General features: G+C 48.3%; 2 protein-coding genes across 4 annotated transcripts; one reads left to right on the top strand and one right to left on the bottom strand.

Moving 5' to 3' along the window:
• Positions 1 to 295: 295 nt before the first annotated feature.
• ndufaf5 (NADH:ubiquinone oxidoreductase complex assembly factor 5) lies at positions 296 to 7,533 on the bottom strand. Its single transcript, XM_040033664.1, has 11 exons — positions 7,246 to 7,533; positions 5,822 to 5,862; positions 5,343 to 5,406; positions 4,436 to 4,483; positions 4,236 to 4,339; positions 2,649 to 2,688; positions 2,375 to 2,572; positions 2,225 to 2,285; positions 1,665 to 1,748; positions 709 to 791; positions 296 to 546 (listed from the first exon to the last, which is right to left on the bottom strand). The coding sequence occupies exons 1-11, from the start codon at positions 7,480 to 7,482 to the stop codon at positions 460 to 462; spliced, it is 1,047 nt and encodes a 348-aa protein (XP_039889598.1). The 5' UTR covers positions 7,483 to 7,533; the 3' UTR covers positions 296 to 459.
• Positions 7,534 to 7,803: 270 nt separating this feature from the next.
• esf1 (ESF1, nucleolar pre-rRNA processing protein, homolog (S. cerevisiae)) lies at positions 7,804 to 16,437 on the top strand. Of its 3 annotated transcripts, XM_040033644.1 has the most exons (14): positions 7,804 to 7,898; positions 9,060 to 9,424; positions 9,588 to 9,886; positions 9,972 to 10,085; positions 10,175 to 10,284; positions 11,011 to 11,163; positions 11,616 to 11,730; positions 11,907 to 12,081; positions 12,168 to 12,314; positions 12,413 to 12,532; positions 13,032 to 13,096; positions 13,526 to 13,606; positions 13,689 to 13,835; positions 15,621 to 16,437. In XM_040033644.1, exons 2-14 carry the CDS (start codon positions 9,082 to 9,084, stop codon positions 15,945 to 15,947), a joined length of 2,196 nt encoding a protein of 731 aa, XP_039889578.1. In that variant the 5' UTR covers positions 7,804 to 7,898; positions 9,060 to 9,081; the 3' UTR covers positions 15,948 to 16,437. The 3 variants fall into 3 exon arrangements, with proteins under 3 accessions (XP_039889578.1, XP_039889577.1, XP_039889576.1); XM_040033643.1 differs by lacking the exons at positions 13,032 to 13,096; positions 13,526 to 13,606; positions 13,689 to 13,835; positions 15,621 to 16,437 and having other exon boundaries at positions 7,875 to 7,894; positions 12,413 to 13,007; XM_040033642.1 differs by lacking the exons at positions 7,804 to 7,898; positions 13,032 to 13,096; positions 13,526 to 13,606; positions 13,689 to 13,835; positions 15,621 to 16,437 and adding an exon at positions 7,906 to 8,190 and having other exon boundaries at positions 12,413 to 13,007.
• Positions 16,438 to 21,276: the final 4,839 nt, after the last annotated feature.

The raw sequence follows: 21,276 nt of genomic DNA on the forward strand, positions 1-21,276 counted from the left end.
CCCTGATCAAAAGTTTCAGACCAAAACTCAAACTCTTTCTCCATCTGCTGGCCAGGTCTGTGAGTGTGAGCCTCAGCTTCCTGCTCTCACTGACAGGAGTGATACCAGTGCCACGTTCAGTCACTAACCACCTTTCTTCATCATTCGGATGCTCAGTTTGGACTTCAGCAGCTCGCCTTCACCACGTCTGCATGCGCCGAGCTGCTGCTTTGTGTCTGATATTTGAGTGAACGTGACTTCGAGTGTTTCGATCCCACTTGAACCGTTTGGTTTCTCTCAAGTTTCAGCCACGTGAACAGATGTGTCAGCTTTTATTTTTAGATTTCTAAAAGACAACTTCCTGTCAAAGACAAACTCTTACAACATCATATTTGTCTTCTGTACATCAGAGTTCATGTTTCTTGCCTCTAAAACATTTTATTTTCATTAAATATGGCGTCTACAGTCGGCTCCGAGGCTCTACGGTTGGTCCGTGCCGCTCGGTCGGCCGGTCTTTGATAAATCTCCAAACGACGCGGTGGCCGAGCCTCGCTTCGCCGGTTTGGCCTGAAAGAGGAAAAATGCTGAAGTCATGGATCTAAAATCAGGTTTTTCTAAAAGCAGAAGCTGTTTGTTATTCTGCCACGCTCACGTCCTAAAGATGGAGATCGCTCCACCGTGAACGCAGCAGAAACAGACTGAAGCGCACGGAGCATCAGGTGTTCTCACCTGAGACTCGTGAGGCTTCCAGCCAATCATGTAGAGGATCTCAAAGGTGGCGGGGATGGAGCCGTCCTCACTGCCGTACATCTCTGAAACATTTCAGGCACATGAGAAAAACACAGTGACACATGAACCGCCGCGCTGTGACTAAAGCGTCAGCCTGACGCGTCACTGATGAGCAAACAGCAGAAGCAGAAGTGTCAGAAACACGGCGTCGGCTCTGACTGGCTTCAGTGTTTGTTCAACTATCGTTAATTACGAATAACAGTTTGTTTGCTAGCAGAGACGCAGATTCAAACCCAGAACCTTCTCACGCACGTGCTCGTGAGAACAATGTCAACCTCATTCAAACTGAGGCCATGCCTCCACCTCTGAGCTGTTACCTACACCGCTGCCTGTGCTCACGCTCAGAAGTGCTTTATCCCTTCAAACCCTCACCTAGCGTCAGGTTAGGGTCTAAAGCAGAGGTGTCGGACTCCAGGCCTCGAGGGCCGGCGTCCTGCAGGTTTCAGATCTCACCCTGGGTCTACACACCTGAATCACATAATTAGTTCATTCCCAGGCCTCTGGAGAACTTCAGGACATGTTGAGGAGGTCATTTATCCGTTTAAATCAGCTGTGTTGGATCAAGGACACGTCTAAACCTGCAGGACTCCGGCCCTCGAGGCCTGGAGTTGGACCCCTGGGTTAAAGGGTGATCAGGTGTTCTTCATCCTCTGTTCCTCCTTTCAGCCCGACCGCGTCTCCTCATCCCTCCGGTTTGTACACGTGCACCTTTTCTGGCTTCCTGCTCAGACGAGGTGAACATGGAGTGACTGCACCGAGCTGTTGCTGTAGACCGATTCCCTCGCGTGCACCGGGCGGTACGAACAAAATCGGCCAGTCCACACATCTGACGCTACTAATACTCATCAGTGTATCACATGTCATTTAGCACCAATCAGACAGCGGCTCAGACTCACCTTTGTAAATCGCTGCTGCTGCTAAGATGGTGTCTCTGTGCAGCAGCGACTTCCTGTTCCACGCACAGTTGCTCTCACCCATCCCTGCACACAGCACATCACGAACACTGCACTTTTAAACTTTAATCGAAAGTTTGTTCAAACTAACAGCCTCACGAATGACTTCAGATCCGAAACCGGTTCAGCGATCAAACCGCAGTGAGGTCATCAAACTGTTTTAGCTTAAACAGCGAATCCTGAAATGCTCTCTTATTCAGGCGGAGCCTCTGCAACTCGGTTTGAAGCCTGTTTGCAGGCAAATGAAAGGAGGAATAAAAGCAGCACGTTCACTCAGGGACCTCCACGAGCCGCCGTCCTGGGACTCGGTCACCTAAAGCTCTGTGCCAACGACTCTTGAGAGTCGCTGTGATCAGATTGAAGTCGTCATTTCTGGCTCTGCGCTCATCAGGTGCAGAGCCTCGTTCGCTTTCCTTTGCTTCCACGTGAAGAGGGCGACTGTAGAGCCATGTTTGAATGTTGCAGGAACCACATGATTCAAACGAATGGTTCCCAGCTCGTACCTTGTAAATCCGTCATGACTTCCATGATTCCTGGATAATGAACCTGAATGTCATCGATGTCCTGGAACAAAGAGGCGGAAGGGTCAGAGGTCACCGTGAGCTGATGTTAAACATTCTGCGTGTTTAACAAATGCAGCCACGCTGACTCACCACAGTGAGCATGTTGAAGCCAGCTTGGCCCAGCAGGTTTCCCAGGTCGGTGACGGCGGTGTAGGGGGAGATGTGGGGCGAGAACCCGCCCTCCCGCTCCGTCTCGGCCAGCTGCAGGGAACAGCGCAGCTCGTAGAGCGTCTCGCCACCCACCATCGCTCCGATGAACACCCCGTCCGGCTTCAGCACCTGGTGAATCTGAGAGGACGGCGCACAGCGAAACGTTAACGGGCGAGCTGCAGTCAGTCATGGTATCGCAGCAGGTTCGTCTCACCTGTCTGAGAGCTCCGGGCAGGTCGTTGATCCAGTGCAGACTGAAAAGCATGAAGCTCAGCTGCAGTTTTAATGAGCACACATGTTGTTCATAACAAACCCTGGTCCTCTCAGTCTAGACCCACTTTATTTCATACATTTGATTTTTTTAACCTTAAAATCACTCGTTGCATTTCTGGACATAAAAATCTAATGACATGATTATCGGTTATTATTTATTCACGATGTCCTTCAGTTCTATTAGCAACCATTTAAAAATATATGATGAATTTAATCTTTTCAAACTGTGACTGAGATAATCAGCACAAATCACATGATTAATATATTTGACTTCATTTACATTAAACAGTGTAAAAGAAACATAAACAGGCTGCAGACAGGAAGATACCGCCAACGCCGGAAATGTGCTCGTCATCTCCGAGCATGACGCTCCCTGAAGACCAACACAGAGAGACTGAGGAGGAGCACACACCACACAGTACTGACCCACACATACAGTTCTTACACACACACTGGACATTCTGGACATTGTTTTCACTTCATCACTTAAATCACTTTAAGCATATTTGCACTGCACAAGACATAATGTGGATTGCACAACACTGGTCATTATATTCTTCATTTCCATTTAACACTTGTACAGCTGCTGTTATTGTGTATATATATTTATATTTCTTCATACATCTTATATATTTCTATATTGTGTATTTTGTTGTAGTTATTTTATTTTCAACTTTAATTTTTATATTTTATTTTATTCCTTCCTAGTTAAATTTACCCTTTTTAATTTTGATATTTATTTCCTATCTTATTCATAGTCTTTTTTTCTTTAGGTCACGAGCAGTTGTGTAAGCATTTCACTGCATATCGTACTGTGTATGACTGTGTACGTGACAAATGAAATTTGAATTTGAATTTTATTTAGGAAGTTATTAAAAAGCTGTGAAAGGAAGTGAAACAGGCACAGAGACTCAGAATGAGCAGGTAAGATGTTAGAACGAGGTTCAAACTGAAAACAACCACAAAGACACACAAATTATAAAAAAGACACAAAAAACAAGAAAACATGAACCTGACATAAAACACTACTGTAGGAAACCATTAAAAAAGCTCAGACGCCATCTCGTGGCTGAAGTTGGTACTGCAGCAAACAGTCGGTCACTCAAACCTTTTCTGTGAAACGAGCTGCAGTGAAACGAGCTGCACTGAAACGAGCTGCACTGAAACGAGCTGCACTGAAACGAGCTACTGTGAAACGAGCTGCACTGAAACGAGCTGCAGTGAAACGAGCTGCAGTGAAACGAGCTGCACTGAAACGAGCTGCTGTGAAACGAGCTGCAGTGAAACGAGCTGCACTGAAACGAGCTGCACTGAAACGAGCTGCTGTGAAACGAGCTGCAGTGAAACGAGCTGCACTGAAACGAGCTGCAGTGAAATGAGCTGCTGTGAAACGAGCTGCACTGAAACGAGCTGCACTGAAACGAGCTGCTGTGAAACGAGCTGCAGTGAAACGAGCTGCTGTGAAACAAGCTGCAGTGTAACGAGCTGCACTGAAACGAGCTGCAGTGAAACGAGCTCTGGTACTCACGCCAAGCTGCTCACTACCAGGTCGAAGGTGTTTTCTTTGAACGGCAGAAACTCCTCATCAGCCAGGACGCAATGAGTCGGGATCTCGCTCGGCCTCCTCCGTCTCTGATCAGAAAACAACATTCACATATGAAATTACAGCAGTCTGCTTCAAACTCCTGCCCCCATCTTTGATATCTGAGTACGAGTCTAAGGACCCACCAGAGACTGCTGGGAAACGTCTGTCAGGCAGAAACGCTCCACCACCTCCTGCGGGACACATCGTCAGCACAGAGCTCATCATAACAGCAGTGAAACTTCAACAACAAACATCTGAGCTCATGTTTAACGTTCTGCTCATCTCCCGCTCTCTGGTTTTATTCTTTGACTCTGACAGCAGCTTTGCATGATTCACAGCTCAGAATAATCCATCTTTTTCTGATTCTGTCTGAAATGTTTTAGCTCCTGTCTCCACTTTGTGCTGATTGACCGACTCTGGGAAGCCTACAGAGGGGCAGCACCCAGAGCTGAAAGCTGTGCGTCTGTACCGGAGCTGTTATATGTTCACTTTTATCTCAGTGTTTTTATTGCTGTGGTGTTGTCTCTGCAGCTGTCAAAGCTGCTGACTCTGAGTCTCATGTTCACCTAAAACCTCCTCAGACAGTCTGTGATCGCACAAATCCAAAACTATAAATAAGAGTTCCTCTATAACTTTATTTATTTTGGTTTCCCAACCTCACAAAATTATTTCAAGTTTTCTATTTGATTGTTTTGGTGAACTACAGACAGTTTGTGGAGATGACCATATAAGGAGATCTACGACATCAGCTCGTTACCGAGGTAACAAAGACTCGTCTGAGGCCTTTTCTGCACACTGAGCTTGTGACTTTATGTTTACCGTGTTTAACATGAGCAACAGTGTGACGTCATAACAGAAACAGCAGAGCTTTAACTTGAGCTGTGCTCATCGGTTCATCTCTGATCAGGAAATCCGACCCGTCTGTAGCTGCTGAATACATGTGATTTGGTCACAGCGGTGACCTCAGATCACCAATGGGTGTTACACACACACGCACACACACGCACGCATACACGCACACGCACACACACGCACACACACACACTGTACTTTGCTTAAATGCTCTGCGATGTGACTTCTTCCTCCGCCGATGTCCAGCGCCAGAGGAAATGTCCTGAGGAGACAGGAAGACAAACGGTGACTTTTTTTTAATCCTGTCTTCCTTCTCTCACCCCAACCAATCACAGCAGATGGCCCCGCCCCTCCTTGAGCCTGGTTCTGTCGGAGGTTTCTTCCTGTTCAAAGGGAGTTTTTCCTTCCCACTGTCGCCAAAGTGCTTGCTCATAGGGGGTCATATGATTGTTGGGTTTTTCTCTGCATGTATTATTGTAGGGGCTACCTTACAATATAAAGCACCTGCTGTTGTGATCGTTGCTATAGAAACAAAACTGCATTGGAGTGATCTGGCTGTGTGAACGTTTCCTGCTCTTTGACCTCCTCAGATGATTTCCATGACTTTTGAAGCAGACGTGTCTCTCTGTGGTTAAAGTGTGTGAAACGTGGGTCCAGCTGCCTCGTCACGAACTCACCGTGCGATGTCGTAAACCCGATCGGCCACTCGACTCCCGACCTGCAAACCAACAGCACAGGACGTCTGATCAGTGTGGCTGGGTCTGGTTGTTATAATGAAATCATTTTCCCCCCTTTAGACAAAACAACAGGAACAACGTGTGATTCATTCAGTGAAGTCATCACTGATGGTGGCGTCAAACCCAGCTGCAAATTCTGATCTCATTCTCTATGATCCAGATGTTTGATGAGGCTGAGTGAGGACCAGCTGAAGATGGACATAAGAGGGACCGCTCAGGGTCAGAGAGGCTGACCTGGTCTGAGCATGTGCAGAGGGAGGGTGGAGGATGAAGATGGAGCTGCAGGCAGGAGGAGAGGAGGAAGACGAGGACATTTGTGGTGCACGTCAGTCAGGACATCTCTAATTACATATGCGTAACTACACGCGTGCAGAGCACACAGGAAACTCTGTTGATAAACTGTTATTTCATTTTCTGTGGAAAAACAAAACTGACCACAATTCTAACAATGGTGGCTTAAATTTGATAGATTTCAGTTCCCTAAATGATGCTTTCAAAAAGCATCTATCTGGACTTCCTCTCATCACGTGTTTTCACATTTGGGTGGCTGGACTCAAACTTTCATCAGCAGACTCTTGGATCTGTAAACATCACTGTTCTCCACAAAGATGTTATATTTGGAACATCTGTAACATCTTTACAAGAATAAATCGCCCTTCTTTGAAAACTGGTTTAATGATGGTATTCTTCAATAACACTGGCTCTTCCTTCCAGGTGTAACATCCCAGTGTCCCCACACCTGTCCAAGCCCCGCCCTGTCCTGACAGAGTCTCCATCAGGTCAGATGTGTTTCTCCTCTTGTAGATTAGGTCTCTTTATCTCTGTTCCTCCTCCCATTTCTTTCTGGACTCATGTTGTCCTCCTTACTAACAAAGTGAAGGAGATTTCATTTAAGCTCATCCATCCTGTCAAAGCTTCCTTCAAAAACAGAAGAGCGATACAGAAACATTTGCCTTTACTCAGGTTTTATGGAAACATATCGTTAGTTTCATCTCTGGCAGCATCTTTAGTGAGAAAGACTCTCGTGCTTTTCCCTCATCGATCAAACTCCACATCTGTAAATGTAAGCTGTCCACTCTCAGGACAGAAACAGAAAGTTTGTTCCTGTCTCAACAAGAAAGCTTTAAAAACATGAATATTTGTAATATTTTAATGTCTTTCCTTAATTATTCAGTGTGTCTGAGTCGCTTTCCCCGTTTAATCTGTATTTCTGTCCGGTGTGTTTACTTATACGTACTCTTGCACTGTGTTATGATTCGGAATACAGTTGAGCAGCGTGTTCTCCGTGTGTTGTGTTTGTTGTTAAAGTTTCTGTTGAAATAAAGTTGGAGAAACAAAGACACAGGTGTGTGGGTCGGGCTCACCTCCTGCCTCAGGTAGTCGTACTGCTGGCTGTCCTGCAGCTGGGCGGCCCAGTCCTTCTGCCTCTGCTTCATCTCCCTGCTGAACACGTTCATGCGGCCTCCGCCCGACAGCCCGGAGCGCCCGGCCCCCGGTGGCCCGGTCCCGTTGAGACCGGCCCCGGAGAGCCGGCTCCAGCCGCCCGCGGAGCTCGCAGGGCAGCCGAGCCGCAGGAGCCTCCGATACAGCCTGCCGCTCATCCCGCGGAACAAACTCACAGACACCAACACGGAGACTTCCGAGCCTCCACACCGGGTCACCTCCGAGGGGAGAGACCCAAAACCCGGACCGGCCTCAGCTGAGCTCACCGGAAACCCCGGAAACGGATCACAGCCTGAGAACGGAAGTAAAATTGAATAAAATAAGATCAAAATAAAATGACTTAAATTAAATAAAAAATAAAATAATATATAAACAATACAGTGATAATTAAATTAATAAAATAATTTGCGTTTGTTGTTTGCTGCGTCACTCTCTGTGTTTAAACCGCGTTTCGCTCCTGTTTGTCCCACTTCGCTCGCCTTAGAGAAAGGGGCGGAGCGGAGCAGATGATGCTACAGCGTTGCATGCTGGGTAAACACGTGTGTGAGATCGCGGAGGAGCGGACACTGTGTCGGTAAAGTTTCACCAGTTTCTAAGTTTAATTTAAAGCTCGCGTTGTTTCAGGTGTTTCAGATGTTTCTAGCGTAGACGTGCTGTTTCCGGTCCTCTCAAGTGTTTCCTGTGCTCTCAGCTATTTCCGGTGTCTCCAGGTTGTAAACATGAAAACAGAAAACCAGGCTGAGGTGTGCGGCGCAAACTGAGCCATGATTTCAAACCTGATCCTCTTTAAAACCTCCAAAAGTTTCAGAGGATGAAACAGACAAGAGCACAGACAACGATTCAAAACCGTCAGATCAATAATAACGGTGAGATCGATAACAACCATCTAATCAATAATAACGGTGAGATCGATAACAACCATCTAATCAATAATAACGGTGAGATCGATAACAGCGGTCTCGGCGCTGCAGTCTGAGCTCATCGCGGCTCAACGACACTGATACCTGTGAGGTCATCACCGGTTCGCACACGTCTGTGATGACAGTGAGAAATAAAGGGCGTGTTTACACGCCGCTGACCTCTCATGACCTCAGCTGGACCTCAGCTCCTGCCTCCTCGGACGATCACAGCCTGGAAGCCTGTCCCAGCGCTCACACCGCGAGAGGCGGGTCCACCCGGGCAGGTCGCCGGTCTGTCAGCCGGCACCTGTAAACGCAGCATGTAGCAGGAAGCTGGAGAACTCAGAGGGAACCCAGGCAGGAGCCGGGACAACCAGCAGGTTCTAACCCAGAGCTGTGAGGCAGCCGTTCCGTCCACTGGACCGGCCTGCTGCACAGACTGTCTCCACACTGCTCCTGCACGGGGGGACAGAGTGGGTGTTTGGGGACAAACTGTGGTCGGCCTGGAGCTCGGAGGAGGCAGGAGCGAGTCCAGCGGAGGTCATGAAGAAGAAGGACTGGCGCTGTACACACTGACATCACAGAGTTCATGTTGTCCACCACTGCACGTTTCTTTGCTCCGTGTCATTGTTGTTGGCATTAAAATCATGTTTTAAAACGTGAGCGTTTTTAATTCTACGACCTCATGAGTCCTGCACGAGCCGGTGATTGTAGTAATGAGGATTACTGAATGACCCTGAATGTGTGTCCATCACGAGGCTCGGGGTTGGGTTTGACGTCCGAGCAGAAACCAGCTCGGTGTGAAACGTGGTTTTTAACTGGTTTCTGTTCTGCAGGTGACGCTGGGATTTTACCGCCATGTCGTCCAAAAAACGCCCAGACGGGGACGAGCGCTTCCTCCGGGTCCAGAAGGACCCGCGGTTCTGGGAGATGCCAGAGAGGGAGCGCAAAGTCAAGATCGACAAACGCTTTCAGTCCATGTTCCACGACAAGCGCTTCAAGGTCAAGTACACGGTGGACAAGCGAGGGCGGCCCATCAACCACACCTCCGCTGAGGACCTTAAGCGCTTCTACAAACTGTCCGACTCCGAGGAGGAGGAAGCTGGCGAGGGCGAGGAAGCAGCAGAGGTGAAGAAGAAGAAGGAGGACGTTGGCGGCGCCAAAGCAGAGCAGCCTAAAGGAGCAGCGAGTCTCTCGGAAGGTCAGGAGATGTTTTCATGTTAATGAACTTCCGGTAAAAACACGCCGTTACCATAGCAACACTGTGTGGATGATTGAGGGGTGTCCAGGTGACCTTTGACCCTGCTCAGGTAAGCGTGTCAGAAACGATTTGACCGTCTCTCTTCTGTTCGATGCTGATGCAGGTGATGAAGATGATGACGAGCAGCGGTCTGCAGAGGAGGATGAAGATGACCTAAGCGTCTCTGATGAGGAGGAGGCGGCGCAGAGTGACGAGGCGAGTGGATCTGATGAAGAGGAGTCGGGCCTGGATTCGGGGGACGACAGCGACAGCGGGCCGGATCTGGCCCGGGGGAAGGGCAACATCGAGACGAGCTCGGACGAAGACGACGAGGACGACGTGGGCGCCATCCTGAGGAAAGAGGAAGAGGAGATCGAACACGACTGGGGGGAGCTGTGCAAAGACGCGCCGCGGAGCGACGAGGTGATGCTGCGTGCGGTAAAGGCTGAAGGTCAAAGGTTAGTCTGCGCCACCGGGAAACGTTGCTAACACGATCTCACCGCGTCAGGTGTCGGCGCGGCTCGCCGTCTGCAACATGGACTGGGACCGGCTGAAGGCCCGAGACCTGCTGGCTCTGCTCCAATCCTTCACGCCCAAAGGCGGCGCCGTGCTCTCTGTGAAGGTAAGGAGACCTGCGTGGGTTTGTCTGTGTGTGGGCGGAGCCGGGAAGTGCTGATGATCAGCACAGTGCGTGCTGGGTTATGCTTGCAGATCTACCCGTCACAGTTTGGGGAGGAGAGGCTGAAGGCGGAGGAGAGTCAGGGACCGATGGAGCTGAAGGCGCTGCCCGACGACTCGGAGGACGACACGGAGGAGGAGAGGTAATGATGATGTCACAGAGAGGCGGGATTTAGATGCAGTTTTCAGCCAGACTTTGTTAGTCGAGCAGCTCGTGGGAAGGTTTGTGTCACGAGGCTGCGTCGGCTCTGACGGTTCGGCACCGGCGGGACGTTTGTTGGCTTTTCAAAATAAAAGGTGGATTACATGAATATGCAGGCCACTTCATTAGGTACACCCTGCACTCTTAATTCTTCATGCATCAGATTCAACATCTGCTGGAGTGACATCACCATGACATCATCGCACAGGTGCTGTAGTGAGTGCAGCAAACTCATCGTGGTGTTCTAGAAACCGTCTGAGATGACCTGAGCTTTGCTGGAGCAGCGCTCCACGCCATCACAGCGGCGCCTCTGCTAGCGTTTCACCCAGGGAGCCGCTGCTCGCTGCAGATCAGCAGAAACACAACCGTGATACGTTCATGGTCTCTGAAACCTCCTTTCTTCATCAGTCAGGTCCTCAGTTTAAACTTCAGCATGTCTGCATGCGCTGAGCTGCTGCCCTGTGATTGGCTGATCAGGTATTTGCATTAACGAGCAGATGCACAGGTGTACCTAATGAAGTGGCTGTAACTGTAACCTTATTGCTTTGAAACAAGCTGCATTTGGACACCAGTGATTCTGTGTACACTTAAAAACCGCTGTGCAGTAACAGGTGGGCGGGGCTCCCTGCTGACCTGTCAGACGGTCATGGGTGTTGTGTGCTCTCAGTGTTTACAGGGAGAAGCTGCGGGACTACCAGTTCAAGCGTCTGAAGTATTTCTACGCCGTGGCGGAGTGCGACTCGGCCCAGACGGCGGCGAAGATCTACGAGGAGTGCGACGGCTACGAGTACGAGAGCAGCTGCTCCGTGCTCGACCTGCGGTACGTCAGCAAACGGCAAACGCGCGCACGTCAGGCTCACGTTAGCTGCGCTCGGACCTGCGTGTCACCGAGCAGACTAAAGTGACTCATGTGTTCCTGTTGATAAACTTCCAGCTTTCCCAGCTTCAGTTATTCCATAATGAAGGTTTGTAGATGTAGTCGTTCCTGAATCGGACGTCTGCAGGGAAGCCAGGATCTGAGTATTTACTTAACATTCCCGGCCCCCAGCTGAGCTTCCATCCATGAACTTTAGTTCAGTCAAAGGTCAGAGTGCACGCGCTGCAGGGTCACCATGATGACGCGCGCGTTAATCATCCAATAGTTGCACAGATTTGTTCCAGCTTGTTAATGAAAGCCAAACGCGTCACGTTGTTCAGCTTCAATGTCGATCATCGACTTTAGAAGCTCGTTAAAGGATCTCACGGCTTGTCTTCTTCTCCTTACACGAGCAGCTTCGTTCCCGATGACGTGAAGTTTGACGAGGAGCCCAAAGACGCGGCGACGGACGTAAACCTGTCGGCCTACACGCCCAAGCTCTTCACCTCGTCTGCGACCGCCACCTCGAAGGTAAGCGCTTCCCCGACACTCGCCAACCGAGGCGACAGGAAGAGTGTTGGCAGACGTTACAGGTGTGATGATGTCAGGCGGGTTCACCTGTGCGAATGAAGTTTGTTACTCAGAGCTGACGTCGGGGCAGGAGCTCCGTGCAGCAGGCGGTGACGTGTTTGTGTCGACCCAATCAGGTGCAGCTGACGTGGGATGAAACCGATCACGAGCGCGTGACGGCCCTAAACAGGAAGTTCAACAAAGACGAGCTGCTGGACATGGACTTCAGAGCCTACTTGGCCTCCTCCAGCGAAGAGGAGGAGGAAGGTGGTGGTGACGGAGCCTTTGAAGAGGACGTGAAGACGGCGGCAGGTGAGAAACACGAGAACATGACGGTTTTCTGACTGCTGAAATGTGAAAGCGGCGCCGAGCAGGTGTGCTGTGTTTGTGCCGGACAGACGAGCGCGTCGTGGAGGCGCAGGAGAAGAAGAAGAAGAGCGAGGAGCAGATCTCCAAGTACAGAGAGCTGCTGAAAGGCATCCAGGAGAAAGAGAAGAAGGTGCAGGAGGACAAAGACATGGAGATGGAGGTCACCTGGGTGCCAGGTACGAGCACGCAGCCTCACTTCCTGCTTTCTTAACACGAGGAGAGGTCGGGCCTGAAGGCGGGGCTTGTTTTAAAAGTGTTTTTCTCCACGCCGCAGGCCTGAAGGAGACGACGGAGCAGCTGGTGAAGAAGAAGCTGGAGGCCAAAGACGTGCTGACGCCCTGGGAAGAGTTCCTGCAGAAGAAGAGAGAGAAGAAGAAGCAGAAGAAGTGTGAGAGTGAACAGGTGAGGGCGTGGCTTGCAGACGCAAACGGCGTCTTTGTTGGATGGAACGTTCCAGCCTTCGTTAGTAGCAGCATTCTTACATCACTCGATGTGGAGTCCACGATGCTCCGCTGTGAGAGCTGCTGCTTTCACTTTGACATGTCGGATCAATTTCCTGAATCAGTTTTGGAAAACCGAACATCAGCAGTTCGCCGAGTGAGGCTAACACTGCAGGAGCGCCAGATTATCTGTGATCAGCTGTAATTATAAACCAGCCCTGAGGTCCGGGTCCGGGTCCCGGATAATGCAGGTTATTGGAGCAGTTCAGACGCCGTTTGTTCTGGTTTCAGTCCAACACGTGTTGCTTACATCATCCTGAGGCTGCAGCCTGATTGGCTACTGACGAACGCCTCTGAGCCTGAGACGTTTGTATTCACGGCGATCATGTCCAAGTGTGATGATGTCACCGACCTGTCTGATGGTTTCTCCTCATCAGGGAGCGGGCGAGGGAGCGCTCAGCGACGACGAGCTTCCTTCAGACGTCGACCTCAGCGACCCCTTCTTCTTTCGCGATGGAGCTGTCGGTGTGCTGTGTGTTGGTGTGTTGTGTGTGGTGGGTGTGCGGGTGCTGTGTTTGTGTGTCTGTGTGGTTGGTGTGTGTGTGTGTGTGTGTGTGTGTGTTGTGTGTGTTGTGTGTGTCTGTGTGTGTTGTGTGTTGTGTGTTGGTGTGTGTGTGTGTGTGTGTTGTGTTCTGTGTGTCTGTGTTTTGTGTGTTGTGTTTTGTGTGTGTTGTGTGTGTGTGTGTGTGTGTGTTGTGGTTTGGGTGTGTTCTGTGTGTGTGTGTTTGGTGTGTGTGTCTTGTGTGTGTGGTGTGTGTGTGTGTGTGTCTGTGTGGGTGTGTTTGTGTGTGTTGTTGTGTTGTGGTCTTGTTTTTGTGTGTGTTGTTGTGCTGGTGTCTCCAACAGAGTTTTTCAGGGTCTCGATTTTGTCTCGGCCAAACGAGAAGAAACAGAAAGGGAAGAAAAAGAAGAAGCAGGAGGAAGAGCGACGGACGGCCGAGGAGGAGGAGGAGCTGCAGAAACAGAAGGTCAGAGGTCGCGGCTCGGCCGGGCCGGTTCTGGATCTGATCGTTTCGGCTTGTCCCACGTAAACCGTGTGTGTGTTTCCAGGCTCAGATGGCTCTGCTGATGGACGACGACGACAAACACAAACACTTCAACTACGACAAGATCGTGGAGCAGCAGAACCTGAGCAAGAAGAAGAGGAAGAAGCTGCTGAAGAAAGGGGAGGAGCTGCCGGAGGACGACCACTTCCAGGTGAGCATACTCTCAACGGCTGCTGGCTGAAAACTGTAGCGAGGCGCCAGCTTAACCTTTGACCTCTGTGGTTCTGTGGTTGCCTGAACTGAACAGGATTCAGATGAAAGCGAACAACGTGCTGCTGTGAGCTGATGAGATGCAGTGATCCAGGCTCGCTGTTGGCCACAGTAGAAGTTCAGCAACATTCAGGCTCCCTGCTTTTACAGGCAATAGGGCTTTGGAGTTGACGTCACGCCGCAGTGCATTGTGGGATCGCGGCGCCATGTCAGAAGGCCACAAATCAAAACAAACACACTGTGCTGGAAGCAGGAGCGTCAGAACCTTAAAACCAGCGCAAAAGACAAAGGGCTGTATCGCGCCTGGACGCCAAGAGACGGTAACTGGAAGAAACAGCGTGCATCGGTAATGTGGACCCGTCTGAAAAAAGGCAGTGGAGCGGAAACCCGGGCAGCCTACCGCCGTTGTCCTATCCCCATATTTTCGCGTGCCTTGTCCGTGGAGTCGGCGCATACACGGCGCACATCTGATTCACACACGGTTGGGTACGAGATTTGGCCGTTTTTAAGCCTCCACGCTGTGAGTGCGTTGACCATGTGACCAGGATACAGCCAGAGGTCGCTCATAACATTAACTTCTCCTCAGCAGCTCTAGATGAACGATCCACGATCGATGCCAGCTGTTCTTGCTAAGCACATGTGGACATACTTTTCTGTTTTACTGAAACCACTTTCCAGAAAGTACAATTATTTACAACGAACTGTAAACGCAACACAGCAGTTTTATGAATATTCAACAAGAGCAAGTGTCATTGGCCCTGGTTTGACAACCACACTGGGCACATGTTCACCAAAACACAGCACACCTTCACAACCTCGTCGAGCAGCGCTGTGTGCCGGTCAGTCCGACACCGCTCGTGCCCCGTGGGCAGCGTTGGAGCCCAGTCTGGATTTGTTACATGCGTTTCATATGCTGGTTTGCCTGCAATAATGCCAAATAATAATAAGCTACTCCGTCAACATGACGTGGCTCTGCAGCATCCCACATTAGGATGTTTTATCTAATGACCTATGACCTCAGCACATTCAAAATAACACTAAAAGCCTATTAAGAGAGATATGAATTTATTTAGAAGTCAGCGGAAAGAAAATGCCGCGAGCAAACCAACAAAAAATGAGGGATGGCAGAGAAGTCGATATCCGCTCGTGTGAGCGCTGCAATCCAAGCCTGACGTCTTCGTTTAGTAATATCGGATACATGAGAGAACTCCCGTTGCCTCCAGGAGGGGAAACGATGGAAAGAGAGGCGATTTTCCAGCTTCTTGCCTTCACGATCGCGTGATCTAACGTTGCAACCGACAACACAGCTCGTACGAACCATAGCTGACGCTCCGTGCGCTTCGTTTGGCCTGCTGTCGTGGCGGGAGGGGGCGTGGCCCCCTTCCGTGACATCACGCTCCAAAGCCCTATAACAGCAGTGATAAATAAATGATTAACCTTAGTGATTAAGTTTGAGTGCAGTGATGGAGTTATTCTGCATGTAGCATTGGGTGGGTGGGGGTGATGGAGGTCACGCTCGGGGCAAACTGCTGCTCCTCAGTCTGTTTGTGCAGGATTGGTTGGTCTGCATCGTTTGGCTGATGGCAGCAGGTCACATGATGTGACCGCAGTGGGAAACGATGGCGCTGACCTTCAGACCCGTCTGGGCCAATCCAGGCTCAGGTGTGCGTGAAACTGACCTCACGATACACCTGGAGCTAAATGTCCCGTCTCTCCCTCTCTGCAGGTGGACGTTAAAGACCCTCGTTTCCAGGCCATGTTCACCTCCCATCTCTTCAACCTGGACCCCTCCCACCCCAGCTACAAGAAGACCAAAGCCACGCAGAGCATCGTAGCCGAGAAGCAGCGCCGGCGGGAGGAGGAGCAGCGGCGCCTGGAGGGCGCTCGGGAGGTCACGCCCACGCAGGCGGAGAGCGACGGGAAAAGTCGGGAAGCAGAGTCTGACGCTCGGGCGACAACGACGCAGATGGACCCGAGTCTGTCGCTGCTCGTCAGATCCATCAAAAGCAAAACGCAGCAGTTTCAGGCTCGCAAGAAGCAGAAGCTGCTGTAGCTCCAGGCGTTAGCCACGTCCATCAGGCGCTGATCACGCAGGATCTACTTCCTGGACTGCCCTCGGGTTTTGTGTTAATATGTTTGTGTGCAGCGGGATCCTGACAGCAGCACGAACGTGGAAAAGTTTTATTATTGATGTTTCACAGAACTGAGATTAAAAGGATTAAAAACACAGTCGTTCGTCTGGATCGCTCCTTCGCTATAATGCTGTAATATCGTTCTGTTCAGGCAGGCCGCGGGCAGCTGCAGCCGCCAGCGTCGCATCCACCCGTCAGTCAAAGAGGCCACGCCTCTAATCAGCAAGCTTTAATGCAGCCTTGCATCCTGGCCGAGGGTTAATAATCCGTACAAAACCCATCAGCCGAGTTTCCAGGGAAAGGTGACGATTGGCTGAGAATCACCAACAGTCACATCATGTTAGACGACTGACAGAATCAGGCCTTTCTGTAAACATCAGACGAGATCAGAGTTCAGATCTGCCCACGCTGCTGTGTCACGGACACGTCACCGACGCTTCCTTTATCCCCACCAGAATGTTTTAGTCATCCCAGAGGAAGTGTTGTGGTCACAGTCACCCCAATAAACACAGTAACACACAGAACTAATGAAACAATACAGTTTATTACAAACTTACAAAGAAATATATCAATTATAAGCATCCAGATGATTACAGAGAAACTTATTTCCACTGTGGAGGACGTGCTGCAGGCTGCGACTGCTGCACTGTGTGCTGCGCATTAGATGGAGGAGTTGTGCAGAGATCCATTTATGTAGCTGTGTGTGTGTGTGTGTGTGTGTGTGTGTGTGTGTGTGTGTGTGACAGAATGCAGAAATCCAGCTTTTGAACATATTCCAACCCCCCAAAAAAGACAAATTATGGAATTTTCTGCGACTGAATATTTCATTAATTTTGGTTGGTCTTCCTTGAGTTTGGCCTCATTGGCTCAGTGGGCATTATAACCTACAACTCTTGCACCAATTTTGAACATAACAATGAAGCTGAAAAAATGTAGTTGTTCACCAGCATCGCAATTCCATTACTTTTTATCCTGGTTTACCTTGGTGTGGTTTGCAAAGTGCTTCAGAAAGATGAGGAAATCTGTTTCTTGCACCCATCCTGATTTATTTCCACTACCAGTACTTCCTACTGGTCCATCTCTGACACAGTGGTCTGCATAATGTATGTGTGGGGAACACAAACAGTGGAGGAATTGTGTTGCCAATGGCATTAACCGCATATACAAAAGCGACCAGTGAACCTCTCTCTGCTGATGTCGTTGCCCCAACTTGTTTAAATTTGATGAGTTTAACTGCAAAGCAGATAATGCTATTAAACATTGAAATAAAGTAGAAAAACTTACTTTTTGGCATACAAATTGCTTTTTTTCATGTTAAATTGTCTGTGTTTGACAAAATGTGCTGATTTTTCACATGTGATAGCAGAACTGAGTTGGGCATGCACAGGATGAGTCACATCATTTGAAACTTAGCCCTGATTGGAGAAACTGGAAGTGTTACAACTGACCCACGTTACAACTATCCCCGGTCTCCCCTACTGATAAAAACATCGATCGGTACTGATCGATGTTTTTATCAGTACTTGTTCCTCTTAAACTGAATAAACAGCCTGTGTCTGTGTGTGTATAGAATCATTCAATCATTCTTACTTAATCATTTGATTGTTGGGGTTCTCTGTAGTACTGTAGGGTTTTGACCTTACAGTACAAACAGGGAGGAGACTTTGTGATTTGGCGCTTGATTTTTAAAATATCTAATTCGGCATGAAATAAAAAAAGAAATCTAAATGAAAATACATGCCAACTTTGTTTGTGTTTTTCTTCTGTTGTCAAATATGTAGGAAGTGTTGCACGTGTGATTTCAGTCATTTTGCATCAACATGTAGCCAACATGTGTCTGTTTGTGATCATGCTGCATCTGTTTTTGTCTGATTTGTGTCGTAGTTCAGTCAGTTTACATCTATTCTGTGGACCAATTTAGTTGTCTTGCATGTATTTGTGGCAGGATGTGTGGATCCTGTTTGACAGTTTTGTGTTAATGCTTCACTTTGGTTGTTGGTGTTTGTGCTTCTAGATGTAGACCTGCCATCTGAAAATCAGCAGCTCGCCCACTTGGACCATTTGCTTTTGGTCCAGGGGTTAGCACCTTTGTTCTTTCACTGACCTTGTGGAGTAACATGAAAACAAGCACAAAGCAGTATCGTCAGTTTCATTGACCTGTAGACCCTTCTGCCCCTGCTCTTTTATTGCCAACATGAATTTATGTAAACTTTTCTCACTTAGAATTTCTCCCACGGACACCCTCCTGTCCGAGTCCCACGGTCTCACTCTGTAAGCCTCAATATTCTAACTCTTGAGTAGTTGTGACTCTCTGCAGCCCTGCACACGAGTAATTGTTGCCCTTTCTCTTGCAGCTCCCCACGGTCCCGATCAAGGCTTCCCGGGGCGTTTCTGTTCCCGGTTTCTTCGGCATTAAGTTAGATTCTCGTCTCCCCGGTTGTTCCTGATCTTCTCTGTTAAATTAATAAATCTGTACACAGTTCCAGAAAAAATTCGTATTGAGTCTGCTTTTGGGTCCCCACAGTGTGTGTGCGCCTTGGTTCATGACGATTTATGGACATTTAACCTCTGTTTATGAACGTATTTATTGTAGCATAATGCAGCCAACATTCCTACTTCTAGTCCTTCCTCTTACTCAATGTGCACTACCACCGATCACATTGCTCCTGCTCTTTTATATGGCATATATAACTTGTTTATAACTGGTACATATCTGTGTAGATACTTACGTTATGACATACAATCCCTATGTAGGTACCTCTTTAACTTTAAATCTATTTTTCGGTTTCTCTTTCTTCTCTTATTCTAAAGGAATTAGAATAAGAATTATCTAATGTAAAAATCTACATATTACTCACGCAGAGATGCCAAACTGTGTTAAACTGCAGGAATGTCTTAAAGACATAAAGACCTGGATGGCCGCTAACTTTCTGCTTATTAATTCAGATCAAACTGAGGTTATTGTACTCGGCCCTGAAAAGCTTAGAAATATGGTATCTAAGCAGATTCTTCCTCTGGATGGCATTACCTTGGCCTCCAGTAATGCTGTGAGGAACCTTGGAGTCATTTTTGACCAGGACACGTCCTTCAACGCACCTATTAAACAAATATGTAAGACTGCTTTCTTCCATTTGTGCAACATCTCTAAAGTTAGAAATATCCTGTCTCAGAGTGACGCTGAAAAACTAGTTCATGCATTTATTACTTCCAGGCTGGACTACTGTAATTCATTATTATCAGGAAGTCCTAAAAACTCCCTGAAAAGCCTTCAGTTAATCCAAAATGCTGCAGCAAGAGTCCTGACAGGGACTAGAAAGAGAGAGCATATTTCTCCTGTTTTGGCTTCCCTTCATTGGCTTCCTGTTAAATCCAGGATTCAAAATCCTGCTCCTCACATACAAGGTCTTAAATAATCAGGCCCCATCTTATCTTAATGACCTTGTAGTACCATATCACCCTATTAGAGCGCTTCGCTCTCGCTCTGCAGGCCTACTTGTTGTTCCTAGAGTATTTAAAAGTAGAATGGGAGGCAGAGCCTTCAGTTTTCAGGCCCCTCTTCTGTGGAACCAGCTTCCAGTTTGGATTCAGGAGACAGACACTATCTCTACTTTCAAGATTAGGCTTAAAACTTTCCTTTATGCTAAAGCATATAGTTAGGGCTGGACCAGGTGACCCTGAATCCTCCCTTAGTTATGCTGCAATAGACGTAGGCTGCCGGGGATTCCCATGATGCATTGAGTTTTTCCTTTCCAGTCACCTTTCTCACTCACTATGTGTTAACAGACCTCTCTGCATTGAATCATATCTGTTATTAACCTCTGTCTCTCTTCCACAGCATGTCTTTATCCTGTCTTCCTTCTCTCACCAATCACAGCAGATGGCCCCGCCCCTCCCTGAGCCTGGTTCTGCTGGAGGTTTCTTCCTGTTAAAAGGGAGTTTTTCCTTCCCACTGTCGCCAAAGTGCTTGCTCATAGGGGGTCATATGATTGTTGGGTTTTTCTCTGTATCTATGAAGCGCCTTGAGGCGACTTATGTTGTGATTTGGCGCTATATAAATAAAATCGAATTGAATTGAATTGAATACAAACTGCATTTCGTTGCCTTGTACTTGTGACATGTGCAATGACAATAATGTTGAATTCTTTCTATTCTAAAAGCTAATATATCACTGAAAATCACAGAAAAACCCCATATTAGAATAATAATTTAAAAGATGGATTTGGATAAATCGATGATTTAATATTTAGAGTGGGGCTCATCTCCTCTCCACTCGACCTCCCAGTAACAGTGACCAGTCAGGCCACATGTCCACAGCAGCTGAAGCCAGCGCCTCAGGATAAGGCTGCTGCTGCTCTCACCGTTCAGTTTCAGTTTTCTGTGCACCGAGTTTAATCCGACGGAGAGAGAAGAAACAGCAGCAGTTAATCACAACTGCTGCTACGTTATCAGACTGATGGAGACAAGGTCACAAAAGTGAACGCACACTCACACTTCCTCACACCAGGTTTCAGACTCAGCTGTCCACCATGGGCCATCTTTAAAACAGTCATTAATGAAAGTCATGAAAGGCCTTAAAATGTGTCCAGTCCCTCAAAAGACACATGTCATTCAGCTGTGTCGTGCCACCAGCTGTGGGTAACTGCAGATCCAACAAACTGAGACATGGACACTGGTGAATTCTAGTGAAGACCCAAAACATCAGAAGGAACGGCAGGTTCTGTTCATATAATCTGTATTAGCATGGAAAATCAAGCTCCGCCGAGTTTCTGCCCTTCTGCTCCACGGGACGGTTAAAACCTCACAGCACTGCCTCGACTTCGGACAGAAACAAAGAAAATTAATTACTAATGTCTAGTCGACGTAAAATGATATGCTAAAGCATATCAGCTACAGAGTGTCGCGGTTCGAATTTTGAGGAAGAGACATACGACCCCGTCAACACAAATGATTTTATTAAAACACATATATGTGGTGAAAATGGGCTCTGCAAAACATCAGGCTCCATCTCCCGCCTTACAATAGGTGGGTGTGATATTTATACTTATGATGACCAGTAACTCCAGCGAGGACATATTCTAAAAAGGAACCGCTACTTCCTCTGTTCCTCCAGATGCTTCCTGTTATTACACTTTTCCAGACTTAGACAACAGTTGCAATCAGTTTACCCAGACAGGTTATGTGTCTGTGTCGTTAATCTAAGTGCATGACCTCCCTCTACGTCATCTGTTACCAGGCAAACTCCAGTGCAGC

This window comes from Simochromis diagramma, unplaced genomic scaffold, assembly GCF_900408965.1.
Source record: "Simochromis diagramma unplaced genomic scaffold, fSimDia1.1 OVJJ01000571.1, whole genome shotgun sequence".
In the NCBI taxonomy this organism is placed as follows: domain Eukaryota; kingdom Metazoa; phylum Chordata; class Actinopteri; order Cichliformes; family Cichlidae; genus Simochromis; species Simochromis diagramma.

Coding starts and splice junctions, on each gene's coding strand:
- ndufaf5 (XM_040033664.1), bottom strand. CDS start 7,482: ATGAGCGGCAGGCTGTATCGGAGGCTCCTGCGGCTCGGCTGCCCTGCG. Junction 2,573..2,648: donor TGCCCGGAGCTCTCAGACAG/GTGAGACGAACC, acceptor CCGTCCTCTCAG/ATTCACCAGGTGCTGAAGCC. Junction 2,286..2,374: donor GCTTCAACATGCTCACTGTG/GTGAGTCAGCGT, acceptor TCTTTGTTCCAG/GACATCGATGACATTCAGGT.
- esf1 (XM_040033644.1), top strand. CDS start 9,082: ATGTCGTCCAAAAAACGCCCAGACGGGGACGAGCGCTTCCTCCGGGTC. Junction 12,533..13,031: donor GAAGCAGAAGAAGTGTGAGA/GTGAACAGGTGA, acceptor CGGGCGAGGGAG/CGCTCAGCGACGACGAGCTT. Junction 13,836..15,620: donor CGGAGGACGACCACTTCCAG/GTGAGCATACTC, acceptor CCCTCTCTGCAG/GTGGACGTTAAAGACCCTCG.